Genomic DNA, 24,311 nt, shown 5'->3' on the forward strand with positions numbered 1-24,311 from the left:
TGCAAAGTTCAAGGGGGCCGAATACTTTCGCAAGGCACTGTACATGTGATATGAGTAATGTAAGATATGTAAACATTATTAAAGTGGTATTATTTAGAGTGGCATTGTATAAAGTGACTAGTGATTAATTTATTAAAGTGTTAAAGTGGCCAGAGATTGGGTCCTAATGTAGGCAGCAGCCTCTCTGAGTTAGTGATTGCTGTTAAGCAGTCTGATGGCCTTGAGATATAAGCTGTTTTTCAGTGTCTCGGTCCCAGCTTTGATACATATAATAAGGACTGAGGAATTTTCAGGATAAAAATAAACTAAATGTAACTAAGCACAGGCAAAATCCTAGAGGAAAACCTGGTTCAGTCTGCTTTCCACCAGACACTTGGAGATTAATTCACCTTTCAGCAGGACAATAACCTAAAACACAAGGCCAAATCTACACTAGTTGCTTACCAAAAAGACAGTGGAGTTACAGTTTTGACTTAAATCTACTTGACCATCTATGGCAAGACCTAAAAATGGTTGTCTAGCAATGACCAACAACCAATTTAACAGAGCTTGAAGAATTTTGAAAAGAATAATGGGTAAATGTTGCACAATCCAGGTGTTCAGAGCTCTTAGAGACTTGCCTAGAAAGACTCACAGCTGTAATCGCTGCCAAAGGTGCTTCTACAGAGTATTGACTCAGGGGTGTGAATACTTATGTAAATTAGATATTTCTGTATTTCATTTTCAATAAATTTGCAAAAATTCTACAAATATGTTTTCACTTCGTTATTACTGGGTATTGTGTGTAGATGGGTGAGTTGTCAAGGGGTGTGAATACTTTCTGAAGGCACTGTAGAACACATTTTTGCTCTGTCACATGCTTTACCGTGTTCCGGTTCCAGAATGTTTCAGTATGTTCCGGTTCCAGAATGTTTCAGTATGTTCCGGTTCCAGAATGTTTCAGTATGTTCCGGTTCCAGAATGTTTCAGTATGTTCTGGTTCCAGAATGTTTCAGTATGTTCAGGTTCCAGAATGTTTCAGTATGTTCCTGTTCCAGAATGTTTCAGTATGTTCCTCTCTCCTGAGCCCAAGGAGAGTGGGCCATTCTGTAGTAGGCCTTTAAGTCATGATCCAACTAAATAGTTGAAGATACTGAAGCTTTTGAACTTTCTGTGAGTTTACGTAGCTTGCTCTCACTAACAGTCACTAACCCTGCAGACCACATTGAGTGGCTTGATGTTCCAAAGGCTCCACAGATCTAATAGCTCTTGTGGCTCTCTTCTACTTGTGTGAAGCTTTATAGATAAAAACACGGTCATGTTGTTCTAATATCTCTTTACCTCTGGCTTTCTTTCTCTACATCCCATTGCGCTTGCTCTCTCTGTACCTTTCTTTCTCTGTATCCCTCTCACCCTCTTCCCCTTTTAACCCTCTCTCTTTCTCCATATTTCTCCCCTCCAGACTTTTCAGCAGTCTAGGAGAGCTCCACACCATTTCCCAGAGAAGCTACGGCACCACCTACACCATCCGGCCTGGCAGCCGCTTTCCCGTTACACGCCGCACTCCAAGCCCTGGCTCGGGCTCCCCGGATCGGGGTGACCCCCTCAGTCGACTCCCAGGCTTTGGCCTACCCACCTCACCCACCATGCCGCACCACACCATCCTCAAGTCGTCCAGCCTCAGCCTGCACCATGAGCCCAAAGAGGTACGTTTCGTTATGAGGAGCTCCAGCGCCCGGTCCCGCTCCCCCTCCCCGTCCCCTTGTCACTCCCCCGGGCTGGGCTCGCCCCTCCTGGCCCTCAGGCCCTTCCACCAGAAGCCCCTCCACCTGTGGAACAAGTACGACGTTGGAGACTGGCTGGAGAGCATCAACCTGGGGGAGCACAGGGCCGGCTTTCAGGAGCACGAGATCGAGGGCTCGCACCTCCCGGCACTCACCAAGGACGACTTCGCTGAGCTGGGGGTGACGCGCGTGGGACACCGCATGAACATCGAACGAGCACTTAAACAACTGCTGGAGAGCTGACCCCTGCTATGAGAGAGAGAGGGGGATAGAGAGGGAGAGAAAGAAAGGGAGATGGAGAGAGATAGATGGGGAGAGGGAGATGTGGAGAGAGAGAGCGAGAGAGAGAGAGAGAGAGAGAGCAAGAGAGAGAGGGAGATGGAGAGTGAGAGAAAGAGAAAGAGAAAGAAAGGGAGATGGAGAGACAGAGGGAGATGGGGAGAGAGAGAGAGAGAGAGAGAGAGAGGGAGATGGAGAGAGAGACAGAAACAGAGAGAAAACAAGAGAGAGCTTTTAAACTAGCTCCATTTTTAGGTGCAGCTAGTTTTCATTTTTAGGTGAATTTGTTTTCATTTGGATGTTTCGGAAAGTGTACATTTTTGTATTAATACTCTGCTCTCAGCACTGCACTGAATGAGTAGGTGTTCTATATATATTTTTCCCTAACCCTACCACCCCTCCCCAAATTGGAGTAAACTAATGAAATATATTTTCCTTCTTTATTAAATTCCCATAAGCCTACCACCCCTGCCCTAATTGGAGTAAACTAATGGATAACAATACTTAGACTTCTACTTCGAATAAATTCTTTGCAGGAGCGAATCTTGCAACAGCTTCTGTTGTTGCTCCTCTAGTCACACCTTTAACCTCTCCGACAGACCATTCCTTCTTTGTACATCTCCTTCTCTTCCTCCCTCCATCCCTTCCCTCTATCTCTTTGCCTGCTGTTTTTTTGGCCTCTGAAGGATTCCCCGTTTGCATGAAGAAGGAGGAGGATGAATCTCTAACCATAAGGAAAGTTCAGAGATCCGCTCAGCGACAGCGAACACAGGAGTATAGACACAGTACTGATCTAGAACTAACATAATGTTGACATACTGACAGTACTGACATGGGCCTCTCTCCTCTCTGCCTGGCATTGTAATTAAACTAGAGACACTTGAGCCCAGAGACGGAGCTCCGCGTTGGAGACCACATAGGGAAAACTCCTCCATCCTGGGACCTTCTCGAGGACTGACAGCGCTATCTATTATATTTGGAGAATGTTTAACCAACACTAGTGGCTTTTTTCATAATCAAAACATTTTGCTTTGGGTTTCCAAAGGGAATATTATAGATAAATATGATATAAATGTATTTAAATAGTTTTGAGGGGGGAAAAAACGACAGAATGTTAAAATGAAGATATGTAATAAACTAAAGAGCATCTGACTCCTACTTCTAGACAAAGGACAGAGAGAAAACTTTAACATTTATTGCACCAATAATTTACTTGTTTTTACCAATTATATAAATATATATATTTGAAAAAAAGTTAATAGATATATACAAATGACATTTTGTCATAAAATATACAACTTTAGTAAAACTATACATGGTATTCTATATACAACCCACTGTTGATGAACTGTCCTTACATGGTCACCCTTTCCTGAACAGAAGCATGAACAGTTGCATCACGTCTTGAAAAGAGGGTTGTGGTTTAATTTCTGTTTGTTTTCTTACGGTCTTCCGTCATACCGAAGGGCAGTGAGGGGTGTGACATCCCAGTTTAACCCCAGTGACCCTGTGACCTCAACACATACTCAGATATAGAGACATATATATATACATATATATACATGAACAGTCACATAGTCAAACAAATAACACCCTTATATTCAGGCACCCAGACATACACAAACACACACACACCCAGACACACACCCAGACACACACACACACTCACAAACACACACAGTTCTCATCCAAACGAAGACCGGTAGCATCATTACATACATCTGAGACCATGGTTTGGGAGAACGGGATGTCTTAAGAAAGGTGTTTAAAAAAACAAAATCAACAATTGTAATGTGAGTTGCTTCTCTCAACAGTCAGAGACAGTGAGTGTCATTCACACAACAGCACAGTGTTAGATCCATACTCTCTGGGAGAACAACAATGGTGTGTTCAGGAGGAAGAAATGTTCTCAATACTGCAGATAGAACTGTCATGATAGAACTGTCAAGTTAGAACTTGCATGATAGAACTGACATACTAGAACTGTCATGATAGAACTGTCATGATAGAACTGTCAAGTTAGAACTTGCATGATAGAACTGACATACTAGAACTGTCATGATAGAACTGTCATGATAGAACTGTCAAGTTAGAACTTGCATGATAGAACTGACATACTAGAACTGTCATGATAGAACTGTCATGTTAGAACTGACATGATAGAACTGTCATGATAGAACTGACATGATAGAACTAACATGATAGAACTGACATGATAGAACTGACATGATAGAACTGTCATGATAGAACTGACATGATAGAACTGTCATGTTAGAACTGACATGATAGAACTGTCATGATAGAACTGTCATGATAGAACTGACATGATAGAACTGTCATGATAGAACTGTCATGATAGAACTGACATGATAGAACTGACATGATAGAACTGTCATGATAGAACTGACATGATAGAACTGTCATGTTAGAACTGACATGATAGAACTGTCATGATAGAACTGTCATGATAGAACTGACATGATAGAACTGTCATGATAGAACTGTCATGATAGAACTGTCATGATAGAACTGACATGATAGAACTGTCTTGATAGAACTGTCATGATAGAACTGTCATGTTAGAACTGACATGATAGAACTGACATGATAGAACTGACATGATAGAACTGACATGATAGAACTGACATGATAGAACTGTCATGAGCGTCTTATAAAGAGTTGACATGATTTCCTATTATACAAGTTTATTATTGTTATTTGTAGGTAAAAAATATGTAGTATATTGGAGTTTCACAACAGTGAAGCATGTCTGTTCTCTATAATACATTTAGATCTACATTGTTGTATAACGGAGTCCCCTGAATGTGACCCAGGTGAACACTACAACCACTAAAACCTTTACTAGTCAACAGCAGCACTGAAACCTTTATGCTAAGTGAATATCCTTGTCACGGAGCCACACACCAGTCCAAACTATCTCTGTTAAACTTTATTTTGTCACCGTTTTGAGTAAGCGGATGTTAAATTCAATGTTGTGCAAACGTTGTAGGGATAACACTCACTGTCTCACATCGGACCTCACAGACAATCTCACTTATGACTCTGGTGACATAGGTGTTGTCCCAAATGACATCCTTATCCCTACCGTGCCCTTCTTTTGATCAGAGATTTACATTTTGGGGCACTATATAAGGAAAAGGATATAATTTGGGACACTACCATACCGTCTGACTCCTTGGCTTTTGTGTTGGGTTGATTGTTGGTTTGTGTTTCTATAATGGAGGTGTGGATTTTGTAGCTCTTGGATTATGATGTTTAGAAGATACATTTTTCTATTCACTCGCCTAACATGAATTTCAGAGTGAACATTAAGAAAAGGAGAAACAAAAAATAGTAGATCCTCTCAAAAGGACTTTCACACTGTAAATCTGAACAAAACACGAATATTTGCTTTTTTATATTAATCACAAGCAATGTATATATATGATAGTTTTCATATACATTTTTGAAAATCAAAAATTATATAGATCTATATATGAATGTTTGGCATATATGCATAGTTAACCACCTAGGAAAAAAGGTGTGATCTGATTTTTATTATTTTCTATGAACTAGGAGATTATTTGCACAAAACAAGGTGCTAGCATTACAGCCACCTATCATTACAGTGCATGTATGCTGTGAATGGAGGAACACCCTGACTCTCTGTACACAACCCCCTGTCTGCTGTGTGTGTGTGTGGTAGTGTGTGTTTGTATGTGTGGTGGGTGTGTATATGTGTGGTAGGTGTGCGTGTAAGTTGTTCAAACCCTCAAAGGTGGTCCACTGTAGCCTTAATTACATCAGAGATTCCTGGCAGTGGCTGTGTCACACACGTGGTGCACACACTGAAATCCAGATGTATAATCATTACAGGACCCTTTGATATCTATTAGAGAGAGAGAGAGAGAGGAGAGAGAAAGAGAGAGAGAGAGAGAGAGAGAGAGAGAGAGAGAGAGAGAGAGAGAGAATATACTGGGGAGAACTTCATTTTTTATTTATTACATTCTGTCTGTTCCTGTGTAGCCCTTGTCTGTGTGTGGGGGGCGGGGGGGGGGGGGGGGGGGGGGGGGGGGGCAGCGTTTGGGCTGTGGCTTTAATGGGAGACAGAGACACAGATAATTACAGTATTACCATCTGCTCTACAACACCTCTCTATGACTCTCTCCATGACCAGAAGCACTGGCCCTCTGCTCCCCGTTTCATCCAGTTATACACTGTCCTCTTTTCCCTTTTCAGACGTTCAGAGTTTTTAAGGGTATGCTATGATGAGGTCATTTTGAAGAGGACTGACAAAAAAAAGAAAAAAAAGAAGGAAAAACGTGCCAAAAAATAAACTTTCAATGGTATATTTTTCTTCTTCCTTAGTACTACCTTAGTCTAGATGTTGTTGAGCTGTTACTCAGTAATATGGTGCCATCTCCTGGGAATCTTGAGAACTACAGACATTCATTTAGCTTCACTGTCTGGACACAACCTTTTTGAAGTGGAACTGCAGACGTTTTTATGTTTTGTAAAGGAATATATATATAACCTGAAAAATGGATTTTATGAGCTTTGCATTATTAACATTTATATTTATATTTTTGAGACAAGGTATCAAAGTATTGTTTGGTTTAACTGTGATGAGTTATACCGCATGTCTAACTGATGCTGAGAGATGCTGACATGGGTTTACACACAGCACATACATACACACATACTATACACACACGCAGGCATGCACGTGTGCTCATATACACAGTGCAGTTTGGACTCCAGTTGCTTTCCTTGTTAGGAAAGAACCTAGTGATGGAGAACCTAGTTGAACCCCTCAGTGGGTTTACCACAGGTAGCTTATACAGATGCAAACCCATGCTACAGGACACAGAGAGCTGAGGCAGACACATCATTCACACCAATGACTTTCTCTGTACGGTCGACTTCATCTTCTTTTCTAATCAACAAAGCACAATCTACATGGTGAGACGGAGTCGTGATTCCTTTTTTTTTTATCCAGGGGGATCTGGTAGACCCGCCATTGGATCAAATGATATTATCATCATTCAAAGGGGCTTTTCTTTCATTGTTGATTTTCTCCTTGTTTTCACTGTGAAGTTTAACAGGGTGGATCTATTACAGGCCATGTCTGGACCATGCCTGGCCCATCTAAACATCCCCTCCTCTTGATCCCCCAGGCATCCCAGCTCTATATCTTCTTCAAGGCACTGAACTCCACACAGAACTGTAGCCTGGGTTAAACTAATGATGAACACAATGTCAACCTCAGTAGATTCATGTTATTCAGTAGTTTAGCATTGCTGAATGAATCCTGACAGCATAGGAGGTGAAAATGTGGAAGGTCAGATCGCTAGCTAACTAGAATAATATAGTAGCGTTGACTTTGGTGCTATATATATGTACAGATTTTCGCTAGACAGTGTTACTGTGGCTATTTTAAGATACAGTTCTATGTAATCTCAGATACAGCAAGGGCATACTCAAGTGTCATTTTCCTGTTGAAATGAAAATGGTCTGTAGAGAGGGAGACACCTAGGTTACCTGCTTCTAACTAGCATCTGAGTGTCTACTCCCAAACACACCGTGCTGAAAGGGGTCGGGGGGGGGGGGGGGGGGGGGGCAGCAGTGGGTATAGACTTGGAATAGAAGAGAGGACACACTGGCCATTGAGTAGATTTCTGGAAAAAGAACAACAATAAAAATAAACACGTTACGGTTAGTCGCACCATTGACAAGAACCCTTTTCACCCAGAGGCATGGTTCTCTTATCATCCATAAGGGAACATATAGAGAAGGGAGGCGGGGTAGTGAGGCTGAGGCAGGTCCAGAGACCTGAGTGCTGTGATGGCTCCACCACAGAGATCTATGTTTGTTATATTATGTAATACATTTATAATTAAAAACATGACTTCTGTGTGTCGGCTCCTCATTGGTCTTGCTACTGAGATCTACTTTGGCCAGAGTTTTAGCTGTGCCAACTGCCATATCAGTTTTGACCCTGGAAACTCAGAGGCCCTTTGCAGCCTTGTGGCTCTGCAGTTTCCCAGTAGTCATTACAGAATTCAAAAATGTATTCATCGTTAACATTTGAGCTGTGGTTATTTCTGAAGGTGGTTGAAATTACACTAACAACCTTGGCTAAAACCTTGAGAGTGAAGCACACGGGCAAGAGACAAGTTATCACAGTTCATAGGATACATGAGATATCATACAGACAAAGTTATTTTCCATACGCAACATTAAATATGCAGTCCGGGATCTTAAGAAATGACAAATCCGTAACATATTGTACAAATTGGATTTTGTAACATTTTTTAATTACAGGACATAATATATCATACAAAATGGATGTCGTAGTACACAATTGTGCAACATTTTTGAGGACCCATTTGCCTTGTGATCACTACTTTCAAAACGAATGAATTATGCAAAACCTCTGGAGCATCATTTTAAGAGCTCAATTAAATCTGTATCTGCATTCATTATAGCTCAATTTAAAGGCAATATTCCTGCATTCCCGGAGACTGCCTTCATTGTAAACGCTGCAAAATGTCAGCTCATTCGGGAATAACCTTTACATTTCAGCTCGGGATACATCAGGGATAAGGATTGAATCCAGCCCGAAGAGGTCTAATACACTTAGATCGAGAACCTCTGAAGTGGTCATTCGTTGTAGTTCTGAGGTATCTTCAGTACTTCTGCAACACTTCCAGTTGACTAAAATGTACACCGAGTATACAAAACATTAAGAACACCTGTTCTTTCTATGACAGACTGACCAGGTGAAAGCTACTGTATGATCCCTTATTGATGTCACTTGCTAAATCCACTTCAATCAGTGTAGATGAAGGGAAGGAGACAGGTTAAAGGATTTTTAAGCCTTGAGACATGGATTGTGTATGTGCGCCATTCACAGGGTGAATGGGCAAGACAAAATATTTAAGTGCCTTTGAACGGGGTATGGTAGTAGGTCCCAGGCACACTGGTTTGTGTCAAGAACTGCAACGCTGCTGTTTTTTTCACACTCAACAGTTTCCCGTGTGAATCAATGGTCCACCACCCAACTTGACACAACTGTGGGAAGCATTGGAGTCAACATGGGCCAGCATCTCTGTGTAATGCTTTCGACACTTTGTACTGTCCATGCCCCGATGATTTGAGGCTGTTCTGAGAGCAAAAGGGGTGAGAGGTGAGATATACACTCAGTGTATATCTAACCTGTACATTGATAACTATATCAGTAACTGCACTGGAATGAATTATTGGTGACATTGATGCAGTCTTTTTACTGATGCAGCCAGGTCACAAGTGTTGAGTAAAACCACACAGTCGCTAATGCCATCACATGGTTACAAGGTACATTCATTGTTTAAGATACATTAAAGGCATGACCTATAAACGCTCTGGCTTTACACTGTAGCACTTAGAGCAACAATAGCAGCCTTTACATACATGTACTTCACTATCACATTGTACAAATCGCCATACACATGCCACGTATGGTAAAGGCATAAGAGGGCGAAAGCTGATGACAAAGCAGCGGAGTTCACATTCACAGTTTCACTTTGCTATCATAAAATACCAAGAATAGGGATTATAGGTATGGAGCATGTCCCACATTTTACAAGGCATCACATTCTAGATTAACCTCAAACAGCCTGCGTCACACACTTTGGCACATGTTCACCATGCCTGCCACAACATCTATCCTACAATATGTTTGTTCTCACATCAATAGAATGCCCCAGCTCTCACGGGTCACTACTATTATACGGCTCATAGGTTAACATTTTCTGCAGCATCAGCTCCATAAAACCATGTCTCTTTCATGGCAGAAAATAAAACAAAAAATACAAACATGAGGATGTAAGGACAACATGTCCACAATGTGAGAATAATGTGAATATAACATATCCACAACATCAGTTACAGACTCTGGAGCACAGCCCCTCCCATGGTGAAGAGGTATCATGTCAACACAGTTAGGATAACATATCCACAACATCAGTTACAGACTCTGGAGCACAGCCCCTCCCATGCTAAAGAGGTATCATGTCAACACAGTTAGGATAACATATCCACAGCATCAGTTACAGACTCTGGAGCACAGCCCCTCCCATGGTAAAGAGGTATCATGTCAACACAGTTAGGATAACATATCCACAACATCAGTTACAGACTCTGGAGCACAGCCCCTCCCATGGTAAAGAGGTATCATGTCAACACAGTTAGGATAACATATCCACAACATCAGTTACAGACTCTGGAGCACAGCCCCTCCCATGGTAAAGAGGTATCATGTCAACACAGTTAGGATAACATATCCACAGCATCAGTTACAGACTCTGGAGCACAGCCCCTCCCATGGTAAAGAGGTATCATGTCAACACAGTTAGGATAACATATCCACAACATCAGTTACAGACTCTGGAGCACAGCCCCTCCCATGGTAAAGAGGTATCATGTCAACACAGTTAGGATAACATATCCACAACATCAGTTACAGACTCTGGAGCACAGCCCCTCCCATGGTAAAGAGGTATCATGTCAACACAGTTAGGATAACATATCCACAGCATCCATAGCTGCGGTGCAGTCAGAATCAGCTCTCATATACACAATGCCAGTATAATGTAAAAATAATGTGTCCATAATGTGAGGGTAATGTATCCACATCAACATCCAGCCAGACAGACAGACTCAGGGCTCTCTGGTTTAAGTCCCTCAGCCATCTCTAACGACTCCTCCTTCTTCTGCTCCAGCTCAAAAGTTCTACAGGTCAAGGATGAACAATAAAACATATTAAGGTAGACTCAGCGATATGACGTAGAGATACAGAAAGTAATACAGAAAGTAAACAGCATAGTGAGTCAATTTCCCCAACAACTAACAGCGTTGAAGCGCGAGGCTCAACTTCTCTGCTGTTTTGGTCCCGTGGCTACCACGTTGCAAAAGTTTGAAGTAAACCCGTGCGCATGCGCAGATACTGTGTGTGACTGAAAAGAAATCATGTATCTTGCTCATCGCAATATCTGCAGTGCTGCTTGTGGCAAAGTCATTTAGCTGAGTCAGCCTGCTAAATGACCTAAAGGTCATCTTATCCAGAGCAACTATCAGTCAAATACATCAAGCGAAGCTGGTTCTGGCACAAATCCAAGTCAGTCACATGATTAGTAAGCTGACAGTATCAGCTGAGTTTCTGATCAATCAGACATTGAACACACAGCATGATGGCACTTCTTTCAAATAGACTTCAGCAAACTGCTGCCTTTTGGTTCTGCTCTTCTGTTTATCAAGGGCATGGCAGATACTCTGCTCCCTTACCCCTAGCTTTGTTAGGTTCATTACCTGAGCATTTCCTTGGGTGGGGAGCAACCTTGAAGAGCAGAGCCTAAACGCCACACCAAATGTGTTACCATTCACATTTTCTGTTCAATTAAATGTGAACTCAACCAAATACATTCATTCTAATGACATAACCAGAACAACTGTCAGTGAAATAGCTGCAGTAAATTAAGGAGATGGAAACAGCAAAATATATGAGTGTATAAGATCAGTGAGCGAATATCCAGAGAGGGAAATATGTACTGTACCTCCAGCTCCTGCATTACTTCATCCATGAAGTCACTAGAGTTCTGCTTGTAAGACATTGCCATTTTGATTGATTCTTTGAACATCTGGGACACATTTCGAAAGACAGTAAAAGTAAAACTTGGAAAAACCTTTTCTAAGCAAAGGAATACAGTATTCAGAGTACTGTGTGTCTCTTAAGGACAATGTTGTCCATCCTCACCTTTTTTATTTTTATTTTTATTTATTTTACCTTTATTTAACCAGGCAAGTCAGTTAAGAACAAATTCTTATTTTCAATGACGGCCTGGGAACAGTGGGTTAACTGCCTGTTCAGGGGCAGAACGACAGATTTGTACCTTGTCAGCTCGGGGGTTTGAACTCACAACCTTCCGGTTACTAGTCCAACGCTCTAACCACTAGGCTACCCTGCCGCCCCACCTTGACTACATTGGTCCCATCAGCAGCAGATACAAAGTACAAAGGAAGTCCCTGCTTCTTGGCAAAGTTAAAGTTCCTCTGGGTCACCTTCATATCAGCTGCAAACAACGGAGTAAAAATACAAAAAGTAAAAAATAAAATATTATTAGAATTAGCCTGTGTGGCTGACTCACCATCGATCTTATTAGCCACCACCACACAGGGTATCTCAGGCCTGTACTCTCTCAGCCCTGTATACCAGCTGGTCAGGTTCTTATAAGTGATCTTCCTCTGCACATCAAACACCTGACAAAGACAAGTACAGTTAATGATACAAGCTATGACATAAGTATGAGCCTTGAAGTAATGTTGTCGTCTTAGGAGCTAGTGTGAAGTCTTACCATGATACAGGCGTGCGCCTTATGGTAGTACGAGGGATCCATGCTCTGGAACCTCTCCTGTCCGGCCGTATCCCAGAAGTCTTTGGGGCAGACATAAGCACAAACACAGCTGAAGGTAACCAAACAGATAGCAAGTCAACCAGAAAACATAATGTCAAGATTATGGTTCACAGCAATAACAAATCAGTTCACTATAGCCTTAACAACTCTTCAGTCGAAACCAGACATTTTGATAAGAAAACAATTGATAAACATACCTACTAATACAGCCTTGCTGTCGATGGTGGTAGTGTATTTGTAGAGCGTCAGGGCATAGGTTGACAGCTGCTGGGGATGACTGGAGAACAAGTTAAGGAATAGAATAAACAACTTTGTCAAGCCTCTATACTGTAGCTACACATTGCTGGTCAAAAGGCCTGTCGGCACACTGGATGATTAACCTGCTACAAGCCAAATCAGTTACTGCATGAACTATTGAGAAGGCATTTGGTTTCTTTCAGTTTAATACTATCAATTTTAGGCAACACCTAACATTACTTAGTTAGCTACATCAAGCTAAAAGACTGATGAATTTCTTCTGCGATCATGCAACACTCAAAACCCAATTGCACAAATTATAGATGAGAGCGCCAGTGTGAGAAAGGATACTATCCGTCTATCAGAAACCTCTCCATCAACCTGTAAAACAAAGAGGCAGTTGTTAACATCTTCTCCTGGATCACAAACAGTAAGCACTACTGCTGATATAAAATGTAGTTACCTTTACTGAGAACGTTCAGCATCTTTGAGATGTATTTGCAGTGACAAAATGACAAGAAAAAGATGGCATGCTCCCTATCTAACTTACTTGGATTTTCCCACTGCACTGTCGCCAAGGCAGATTATCTTGACTTCTTCATCGGCATCATATTTATCTTGGTCCAGTTCAGGAATGCCACTGGCGTCGCCTGCCATTCTACCTTTAGAAAGGGGAAATGAGCTGCGTCTCACAGCAGCTTAGCTAGTTAGAGAACGTAAACAAACGTTAGCTAGCTACAGTAAAGTACGTGGCTAGAAGTTAACTGGCAAAAGGAATGCACTTAGTCTGTGATTAACAGCAAGTAACCGCTTAACGTTAGCTAACTAACTAGATATAGCTACACATATTTGCATGCATTCACTTAAAATATGATCCAAACTCATTCGAAGTCATGTCTAAGTTAACTTATTAGCTAGCTGTCGAAACGGGCATGTTTTCAACCCGACGTTGTTTAGCTATCTAGAGTAACGTTAGCCTAGCCAGTGCACAGGCTACTTGTTAGGGTAGCTAACATAACACAGTCAGGGATATTGCTATGTCCCTGATATAACGCTATATCTAGCAACCTGCTTTAGCGGTCAGTAGTCTAGAAAAATAAGTAGAAAAACGTTATCGTTGGCAAAACGCTAGTTTTCAAAACGATGTAGTTAGCATCTTCATGTTTTTGTAGCAACAGCTTCCTCCGGAGAACTTCTGTTTCTATGCAACGCAGACGCTTAAAAGCCCCCTTTTTTGTACGAGGCTGTTCCTATTATTGCCTGAAAATGGTTATATTGGTCTATTTCCAAAGATTGTCCAAAGGTTTATTTTTCCGTGACAGAAAAAAGTATATTCGTTGAAAATGTATTTATTTCAAACTAGCGTTATTTATCACCACAATTGTACACGTTTGACATGTTATAACATCAAAGTGAGTGAACATAGCCAAGTCATTATGGTTTGAGAAGAATCATGTCAGATCAATGTTATATCAAACCACATCTTTGGTATTGGAACAATAAAATATAATACTAGGTATTTCAGAATAATTTTAATACTGAAAGTGGTCAAATTAAAACAGTATTGGGCCAAAGAAAAGTGTTCCCCAAATCATAGCATTCATGCAGCATACAAGTAACACAAAATATGAAGGGAGGCCACAGGTGAAGTAGTGTTTGTGTAGTACAAGCCTAATCCTTTCCCCCCCACATAAGTATTCATAACGTTCAAGCGTGCGTGATAGCCGATGTGTTTTTCTCAGTTATTCAAATCAAATTGATGTGATAAAACATAGCCTTCATATAAAAAATATACTTTTGTTTTTAATCATCAACAAGGATTAGCTTGGTTAGCAGGTTAGCTTGTCTTCCAGCATCATTGTACTCCATGCAGGATAGGCAATACATAAGAACAATAAGGCACAATTAACTACTTTCTTCACTGCAGAGCATTTTGATACTGCTGAATTTATTGCTGAGATAAGGGGGTATGGATGAGGAAAAGGGATGTTGGGAAGGAATGAGGTAAATGGAGGAATGGGAAGGGTTCCTATTCCGCCAAGTCCACTATAAGCGGAGCGATGAACTCAGAATGACGAATTCCGAAAGAGAAGCTTGGAGGTTTGATCCTGGTGAAGGTCACCTAGGAACGGAAGACGGGCAGTTAGTGCATTACCCATGCAACAGAGGGTAGAAACAAACTTTATATAAGATATTTGACTATTTTAATTATTGTATAAGTACACAGTTATAGAAGTGTGATATGGTTATGATGAGGTGGCTTGCCTGTTCAGGGTGGTGAGCTCCAGGGCCTGGTTTCCTGGTGGTGTCTCCAGGCATGCTGTTGCGTCCTGTCATGCTGTAGTGGGGGGGTTTGTGTTTGTAGGTGCAGGGGTCCACCACTCTGTATGTCCCTGGGCCAGGAGTCTGACGTACAGACGGAAACACACAGGGAAGAAGTGTGAGGGAAGAAAACAATGAACGACAGGCCTACCTAACTCAATCTGTCCATCATCGATAAAGTGGGAAGACAGATGAGATGTCAATTTTGAAGAGTCTGTGTTTGACAAGGCAGATCTACCTTCTGCAGGTCCTCGTGGAAGCTGCCGATCTTGCTGCGTCCTCGAAGGGAGAAGTTAGGGGCGGAGGTTTTGTTGACGGTAGCAGGCCCCAACACAGAGGGCAGCATGTAAGCAGCAGGGCCTGAGAGAGAGGACACAAACAATCACATTTCGTAAATACACCAACATTCTATTCCACAATCCTATCATATTTTTAGTGTGCATCGAACATGCTCACTGAATATTTGATCGATCACATTTTAAAATTCTACAGCCAACATTCTATTCCATGTCTCTTAAAGCCACAGTGTTGGATTTATTGAAGAGGATGGTACCTGGGGTCTGGTCGTTGCGGAAGCCTTTGCTCCTGGCAGACAGCGAATAGGCAGGGGCAGAGTAATATGCAGACTTCCCTGACCTCTCAGGGGAGTAGCGTCCTGAAACACCAAACAGAAAGTTAGAATTAAGTTTGAGTCTGTATGTGTGTATGTAGTTTCTGAGAGACGGTGTGAGTTTTGAGCATGCTTGTGTGTGAGTGTGTGTGTGTGTGTGTGTTTATCCAAAGTGACTTAACCATGCGTGCATACATTTTACATACAGGTGGACCTGAGCTAGAGGCTCATGCGTGCATACATTTTACATACAGGTGGACCTGAGCTAGAGGCTGCCATTTGAGCCAATGTCTAGCCTTGTTTATCTTCACGCTACATTCCTCTATGGAGGTGGTCTGTCCTGATAATGGATATGTTGTTGTCCTTCTGATGTAATAGACTCCAAAGGTGATCGTTGTTTAATGATGAAGAAATATAAGGCTTCGGCCTTGGTGGCCCTCAGGGTTGATAAGACATCACACCTTAGTTAAGATAGGATTTTACGTTTGTGGGTTTGGAAATATCTTAAAATAGTTGTGTCTTACATTAGCCCATGGCCTTCTCTGTCTAAACAAACTGGTAGTTCACTTTTCTTTTAAAGGCTTTAGAACTTGACAGATGTGTCATTTGAAATATCGACGGTTCCCACTTCTTGAAAAGAAAAGTTGACATTCTATTAAGTTGGATGTAGAAATTATAGAAATGTTGTTATCTGTAAAAGAAACATGTAAATGTACCAGAAAATGTGAAATGACACTGATGTCTGAGGACCAGTTTGTTTTTTGTTACTGAAACATCAATCAATCAAATGTATTTATAAAGCCCTTCTTACATCAGCTGATGTCACGAAGTGCTGTACAGAAACCCAGCCTAAAACCCCAAACAGTAAGCAATGCATGATGATCTTCCAGATGTTAAGGAGGTTTTCGTCATACTTTAGATCCACTGTTAGAGTACCACCACATTCTGTCTGACTGGTATCATTAAGGCACCACTGTGCATCCTGACCTAAAACACATGCAGATGGAGCAAAAAAGAAAGGGTGTGTGTTACTGACCAGGTCCGGGGGTTTGGAACAGCTGGGGGTCATTGGGGCGGCTGTAGAGGGAGTATGCAGGGGTCCCGTCACGCCCAATCCTGGTGATGTTGGAGGGAACCAAGTACCCTGGCCCGGGGGAGCAGTCTGAGCTGAATTGGCGATGGCGTGTCCCAAAACTGAATGCCGGTGCTTTCAGCTTCCTGGGGTCATGGTAGTTCAGACCTGAAGAAGAAGAGGCAAAGATGATTGCCCATGTGTCTTTTTATACCCCAAAATAAAAAACAATCAACCAACTAAACAAAAGGTTGATAACAAGTCAACCAATAAATCAATCAGTCAGTCAATCAATCACTAAGTTAGTTGTACCTGTCGCTCCAGGCAGGGCATACTTGGGTCCAGGGCTGCTGTAGAGTGCAGCAATGGGGCCTCTGGGCTTGTGGGGCCTCCAGGAGCCAACCCAAACATCAGTGCCTGACATGATTAGTCTGTGGACAAGGACAGATGGAATTAGAGTCAATTTAAACTTGCTGGATGCTCATACCAATAGTGTTTTCATAAAAAAAAACTGCCCTTTTAGGATAGTGGAAAGCAGATTGCCTTCATTTGGTTAATTGCCTAACTTTTTAGAGCTGGTGAGTTAGTGCTGGTGTCTGGAGATCGTTTGTCTGTTTGGTTGGTGTTCCAGACTAACTGTGGTGCAATAGTGATGTGCACATCATTTATGTCATAATGGGATATGCTCAGCTGCGCGTTAAAATTTCTTACATTTTTGAGCAAAATCAGTGTGACGACTGTTTAGTTGCTTTACTCAATAAAATAGCCCAGTTTTATCTGTTATATGTTATTTATATTAATAAATAAATTATACTATTTATGGGTCTCCGCTGCCTCGACGTTAATTTATAGACATAACGATTTCCCCATAATTGAGACCCCTCTCTGAAATAAAAGTTGATAACAGCATACTAGTGCTGAAACTATGAACAGATATGAATTCATCATAACGATATAGACCAACCACCATACTGTTGTTAATATAGGACAAGGGCGATAAAACAAAATATCTTCCACACCTTGACCGTGTGACTGCGCGTCTGGCTGTATTCAAATTGCCCGCTTATGCAAATAGCCAGCTGCAAGATAAATATTGATATGAAAAAAAATCCCCCTGATCTAAATGGCCAACCTGTATTGTAGTTCGTTGTCTTCTCGGCACTGGTCTTCTCCGCACTGGGTGCTCCCTAGGACGAAACACTTGGGAGCTCTGATTGTTTGACTTTGGTTGTCCTCGTGCTCACTATGACTACGTTACCATGGATACGCTATTTTGACAGGCAGGTTGGCTTTAAATTCACAATGTGGCAGAAAATAAACCTGTTTACGATTACCAAAATTGAAGGACAACATTTTTTTTCTGTAATGCAATGCAGTCAGAACTTGTTCAAAGAGATAATTTCGTTTCTTGGTGTGTCTGTGGGGGCGGGGGGTAGATACTCCTCGAAGAAAACATTTTTTTTATTTTTTATTTAACCTTTATTTAACTAGGCAAGTCCGTTAAGAACAGCATCGTATGTACAATCACGGCCAAACCCGGACGACGCTGGACCAATTGTGCGTTGTTTTATGGGACTCCCAATCACAACAGGTGCCTGAATTCTCCCCTCCTTCGCGTTGTTCATTGCTGCGACTTGCTTGCCAGTTGAGATTTCTGCCCTTCACTCCGTTGTCAGTTTAGCCTACATTTCACTAATCTTAGTAGCAGAAAGCATTTTTGTCTGCAGTTTTCGGTGTGAATATAAACCAATATGCAGAAACAGTTTGTGATATATTGAAAACCTAAACATAAAATGTGCTAAATACACACATACATCTGCCACAATAATCACATTACTTGTATTTTTTTAAACAAAGTGAATGTGGCGGTTCTAGTTTGTATGGCACCCTGTGCGAACCTCCCCTTCAGCCCCCGCCCCGGCAAAAAATGTTTAATATAACACACATTTATTAAATTCGGTTGCCTATCCTGACGTGAAGTTTGTTCTATAGAAAGTATTTGACTCTGATGTGTGCCACAGAAAGTATTTGACTAGCCACAAAATTAAGGAAATTAGAAGGGAGGGGGGGGGGGGGGGGGGTTCTGGCACAACACCTGATTTGATTCAGCCTGGATGGCCCAAATTCCATGTCTCGATCATATTCCGTACAAAAATGATTGGAGTTCTCACCATTGTGCAGGATGGACAGAATTATGGTTACTAAATCAATAGAAGACAGAGAAAAAAAAGTGTTAAATCTGGAAAAACGCATCTCATCAACTAGGCTGGATTCTGTGCAATAATTAAGGCTGCTGTCTATCTGACGGGGTCACTTTCCCGTTGAACATGTCATCTTTCTGCATAGAGGTAAAATGGATATCGATTTTGAGACATAACATGTTATATTTTTATATTTCAGCATATGCTTTTCATATTTATTCAACATTACTGTGCTTTTTTGAAGATTTCTCACAAAAACAAGCTCATCTCTGAAATGTCAACGGAGCAGTGAGCATATACTAAGCGTTTTATTTTCAAAGCCTTAAATTGTAAAATTACATTTAATTCAGCCAGTGGCGACCAGTCATTTTGAGCCCCACAGTTTGCAAACAATGTAAAAAATATATATATACACTACCTATCGAAATTTTGGGGTCCCTTAGAAATGTCCTTGTTTTTGAAAGAAAATCACATATTTTCTTGTGCATTTGAAATAACATAAAATTGATCAGAAATAGAGTGTAGACATTGTTAATGTTTTAAATGACTATTGTAGCTGGAAGCATCTGATTTTTAATGGTATATCTACATAGGCGTACAGAGGCCCATTATAAGAAACCATCACTCCTGTGTTCCAATGTCACATTGTTAACTAATCCAAGTTTATCATTTTAAAAGGTTAATTGATCATTAGAAAAGCCTTTTGCAATTATGTTAGCACAGCTGAAAACTGTTGTTCCGATTTAAAGAAGCAATACAACTGGGCTTCTTTAGACTAGTTGTTTATCTGGAGCATCAGCATTTGTGGGTTTAATTACAGGCTCAAAACAAAGCACTTTCTTCTGAAACTTGTCAGTCTATTCTTGTTCTGAGAAATGAAGGCTATTCCACGCGAGAAATTGCCAAGAAATTGAAGATCTCGTACAACGCTGTGTACCCTTCACATAACAGCACAAACTGTCTCTAACCAGAATAGAAAGAGTGGGAGGCCCCGGTGCACAACTGAGCAAGAGGACAAGTACTTTAGTGTCTAGTTTGAGAAAAGGATGCCTGACAAGTCCTCAACTGGCAGCTACAAACTGAAAATGGCATTTCACCAAACTGGAAGTCTTCCAACTAGCTTGGAAAGATAGTACCGTGCAGTTTCAAAGAGCCCTCACTGCTGCTCGATCATCCTATTTTTCCAACTTAATTGAGGAGAATAAGAACGATCCAACATGTATTTTTGATACTGTCGCAAAGCTAACTAAAAAGCAGCATTCCCCAAGAGAGGATGTCTTTCACTTCAGCAGTGATAAATTCATGAACTTCTTTGACGAAAAGATCATGATCATAAGAAAGCAAATTATGGACTCCTCTTTAAATCTGCGTATTTCTCCAAAGCTAAGTTGTCCTGAGTGCCAGGACCTAGGATCTAGGGAGACACTCAAGTTTTTTAAATACTGTATCTCTTGACACATTGATGAAAATAGTCTTGACCTCTAAACCTTCAAGCTGCATACTGGACCCTGTTCCAACTAAACTACTGAAAGAGCTGCTTCCTGTGCTTGGCCCTCCTATGTTGAACATAATAAACGTCTCTCTATCCACTGGATGTGTACCAAACTCACTAAAAGTCTGCCTTCCTGAAGAAAAACAACGTATACGAAACGCTTTAGTCTGGTTTTAGACCCCATCATAGCACTGAGACTGCACTTGTGAAGGTGGTAAATTACCTTTTAATGGTGTCAGAACGAGGCTCTGCATATGTCCTCGTGCTCCTAGACCTTAGTGCTGCTTTTGATACCATCGATTGCCACATTCTTTTGGAGAGATTGGAAACCCAAATTGGACTACATGGATAAGTTCTGGCCTGGTTTAGATCTTATCTGTCGGAAAGATGTAAATTTGTCTCTGTGGATGATTTGTCTTCTGACATTTCGGTGTTCCTCAAGGTTCCGTTTTAGGACCACTATTGTTTTCACTACATATTATACCTCTTGGTGATTTCATTCGGAAACATAATGTTAACTTTCACTGCTATGCAGATGACACACAGCTGTACATTTTGATAAAACATGGTGAAGCCCCAAAATTGCCCTCCCTGGAAGTCTGTGTTTCAGACATAAGGAAGTGGATGGCAGCACATTTTTTACTTTTAAACTCGGACAAAACAGAGATGCTAGTTCTAGGTCCCAAGAAACAATGAGTTCTTCTGTTGGATCTGACAATTAATCTTGATGGTTGTACGGTCATCTCAAATAAAACTGTGAAGGACCTCGGCGTTACTCTGGACCCTGATCTCTCTTTTGATGAACATATCAAGAATATTTCAAGGACATTTTTTTTCCATCTTCGTAAAATAACAGATATATAAATAAAAAAACATTGCAAAAATATGAAACTTTGTCAAAAAATTATGCAGAAAAATGTATCCATGCTTTTGTCACTTCTAGATTAGACTACCGCAATGCTCTACTTTCCGGCAACCCAGATAAGCACAAAATAAACTTCAGTTAGTGCTAAACACAGCTGCAAGAATCTTGACTAGAACCAAAAAATGTTATCATATTACTCCAGTGCTAGACTCTCTACACTGGCTTCCTTGTTAAGGCTAGGGCTGATTTCAAGGTTTTACTGCTAACCTACAAAGCATTACATGGGCTTTCTCCTACTTATCTTTCCGATTTGGTCCTGCCGTACATACCTACACGTACGCTACGGTCACAAGACGCAGGCCTCCTTACTGTCCCTAGAATTTCTAAGCAAACAGCTGGATGCAGGGCTTTCTCCTATAGAGCTATATTTTTATGGAATGGTCTGCCTACCTATGTGAGAGACGCAGACTCGGTCTCAACCTTTAAGTCTTTATTGAAGACTTGTCTCTTCAGTAGGTTCTGTGATTGAGTCTAGTCTGGCCCAGGGGTATGAAGGTGAAAGGAAATGCACTGGAGGGACGAACCACCCTTGCTGTCTCTGCCTGGTCGGTTCTCCTCTCTCCACTGGGATTCTCTGCCTGTAACCCTATTACGGGGGCTGGGTCACTGGCTTACTGGTGCTCTTCTATGCCATCCCTAGGAGGGGTGCGTCAGTTGAGTGGGTTGAGACACTGACGCAATCTTCCTATCCGGGTTGGTGTCGTGGGGGAGGTCTTTGTGTGCTATACTTGGCCTTGTTTCAGGGTAGTAGGTTGGTGGTTGAAGATATCCCTCTAGGGATGTGGTGGCTGTGCCTGGGCGGGGTTATATCCTGCCTGTTTGGCCCTGTCTGGGGGTATCGTTGGACATGGCCACAGTGTCTCCCGACCCCTGCTGTCTAAGCCTCCAGTATTTATGCTGCAATAGTTTGTGTCGGGGGGCTAGGTTCAGTCTGTTATATCTGGAGTATTTCTCATGCCTTATCCGGTGTCCTGTCTGAATTTAAGTATGCTCCCTCTAATTCTCTCTCTTTTTTTCTCTCTTCTCTCGGAGGACCTGATCCATAGGACCATGCCTCAGGACTACCTGGCCTGATGACTCCTTGCTGTCCCCAGTCCACCTGGTCATGCTGCTGCTCCAGTTTCAACTGTTCTGCCTGTGATTATTATTATTTGACCATGCTGGTCATTTATGAACATTTGAACATCTTGGCCATGTTCTGTTATAATCTCCACCCGGCACAGCCAGAAGAGGACTGGCCACCCCTCATAGCCTGGTTCCTCTCTAGGTTTCTTCCTAGGTTTTGGCCTTTCTAGGGAGTTTTTCCTAGCCACCGTGCTTCTACATCTGCATTGTTTGGGGTTTTAGGCTGGGTTACTGTACAGCGCTTTGTGACTTCGGCTGATGTAAAAAGGGCTTTATAAATACATTTGATTGATTGATTGCAGGGTGTGTTAGTTTTAACATCTCATATTGACTGAAAATGTGCCTGTGCTTTTAATGTGCAGAACACATAAAAGTAAACTCTCATCTAACAGTGGCTTTGGCATTAGTGAAACATTTGGCATCCAGACCTCTATAGTGTCACATGTAGGCCTACATGATTATGCCCAGGCCCGATTGAGACCATAACAAACCTGTTTATTGTCATCTCTCTATCAAACTCACTTTAATGCTTTATATTTTTATATGGGGTTTGAGATCTGAGTAGCAGGCTGCCGACTGTTAAACGATGATTAATGAAAAACTGAAACAAAACCTTTTTGGAAAATTAAGGATCAGCAGGTTAAATATAATCAAATAAATGTATCCTCATACAGTTTATTGGCTATGGTCAAAACACAGTTATGGCCTTTGGAAATGTTCTCCCCAGCCACTCACTTCTGAGTGATTTTTTTTGCCTTATTTTCCTTGCATGGTTATATATTTATATTTCTTGGATAAAGGTATCAGCATCACCAGTGCTTGACTTGGGTAGGAGCTCACTGGAGCAGAGTGCCGGCATCTCACATTTTTTACTGCTTGAGCTCCTGTTTATCTTATAAAATATGAACTCAAAGGATTATGGAGCTCCTGCACCTAAATATAAGCAGTACCGGCACCCAATATGAGTACTAGCACCTATTTCATTACAAGTCAAGCACTGTGATTCACTCTGGAGAGCACTAAAGAAAAGTAGGAAAGAGAGGGAGGGGGAGATATTGTATATAGTGAAATAGACAGATATGTAAAAAGAGAGGGAGAGATTTAGATTAAACAACTCAAAGTGCCCCCCAATTGGCAGCTCTTCCATAGTGGTGCATTAAATAATTGAACCCCCTAGTGGTGAAATATGATTGGCTAGCAGCAGACACTGGCTCCAGAGCCCTTCATGTCATGAAAATCTACATCACTTATGGTTTGGTGCTCATCTCTCTGTACTGCTCATCTCTGGTCCCTGTATAGATTTGGGTTATAGATGCTTGAGTCTGATGCTAAACCGTGATAAGCTGTGAGACATGGTCAATAAAGGTTAGATGCTGTGACCGTGTGTTTCTATTAAACAGCCTTCCATGCCAACGTGTCCAACCTCCAGCTCTAAAGACATCAGAGTCTCTGTCTGAATCCCATTACTCTGTCTAATTAAAAACTTTGCCTCGTAGCGCTGCCCTCCAGGGCCAATAGTTCCAGGACCTCTGAACTGGCCCCTGCCGGAGCAGGCTGCTTTCATTAGATTAAACACAATAATGAGAAAATCTTTTGTCTTTGCATATAATTAAGGCTCAGATGAAGGACATGTTGATCGATGGCGGGGAGCGACAGGTTCGTAAATAAGTTAGAGCTGCCAATGAGGTCCTGCCAGGGATCAATGAGGAAATGTCCAGCTCAGATTGGAGAGCGGGGATAGGCTGTCGTCACAGCAACGGGATGTTGTCAATACTAACAACTAGTTACAGATCTGCTGTCTTAATCTGATCACTCTGTTTTCATAAACAAATGC

General features: G+C 41.6%; 3 protein-coding genes across 15 annotated transcripts in view; 1 reads left to right on the plus strand and 2 right to left on the minus strand.

The window, feature by feature from the left end:
* LOC110502025 (SH3 and multiple ankyrin repeat domains protein 3-like) overlaps window positions 1-2,134 on the plus strand; it is a 296,396-nt gene extending 294,262 nt beyond the window's left edge. For all 3 annotated transcript variants that reach the window (XM_036955942.1, XM_036955945.1, XM_036955949.1), the window contains one exon: window positions 1,442-2,134. In XM_036955942.1, coding sequence (XP_036811837.1) covers window positions 1,442-2,006 — 565 coding nt within the window. In that variant the 3' untranslated portion in view covers window positions 2,007-2,134. The remainder of the gene's footprint in view (window positions 1-1,441) is intronic.
* A 6,980-nt stretch (window positions 2,135-9,114) lies between these two features.
* LOC110496628 (rab-like protein 2A) lies at window positions 9,115-13,951 on the minus strand. Of its 7 annotated transcripts, XM_021572663.2 has the most exons (8): window positions 13,281-13,951; window positions 13,082-13,111; window positions 12,691-12,770; window positions 12,434-12,513; window positions 12,227-12,338; window positions 12,054-12,151; window positions 11,636-11,719; window positions 9,117-10,814 (listed from the first exon to the last, which is right to left on the minus strand). In XM_021572663.2, the coding sequence occupies exons 1-8, from the start codon at window positions 13,385-13,387 to the stop codon at window positions 10,806-10,808; spliced, it is 600 nt and encodes a 199-aa protein (XP_021428338.2). In that variant the 5' UTR covers window positions 13,388-13,951; the 3' UTR covers window positions 9,117-10,805. The 7 variants fall into 7 exon arrangements, 6 of the variants coding, with proteins under 6 accessions (XP_021428322.2, XP_021428311.2, XP_036811858.1 ...); XM_021572647.2 differs by having other exon boundaries at window positions 9,115-11,719; XR_005037960.1 differs by having other exon boundaries at window positions 9,116-10,814; window positions 11,636-11,835; window positions 12,054-12,338.
* A 112-nt stretch (window positions 13,952-14,063) lies between these two features.
* LOC100136242 (outer dense fiber of sperm tails 3B) lies at window positions 14,064-19,086 on the minus strand. Of its 5 annotated transcripts, NM_001124506.1 has the most exon segments (8): window positions 14,649-14,816; window positions 14,819-14,852; window positions 14,996-15,136; window positions 15,291-15,412; window positions 15,606-15,707; window positions 16,699-16,902; window positions 17,047-17,165; window positions 17,867-18,001. In NM_001124506.1, coding segments are annotated over 7 exon segments (735 nt in total). In that variant the 5' UTR covers window positions 17,159-17,165; window positions 17,867-18,001; the 3' UTR covers window positions 14,649-14,796.
* Window positions 19,087-24,311: the final 5,225 nt, after the last annotated feature.

Source organism: Oncorhynchus mykiss, chromosome 2, assembly GCF_013265735.2.
Source record: "Oncorhynchus mykiss isolate Arlee chromosome 2, USDA_OmykA_1.1, whole genome shotgun sequence".
Taxonomy (NCBI): domain Eukaryota; kingdom Metazoa; phylum Chordata; class Actinopteri; order Salmoniformes; family Salmonidae; genus Oncorhynchus; species Oncorhynchus mykiss.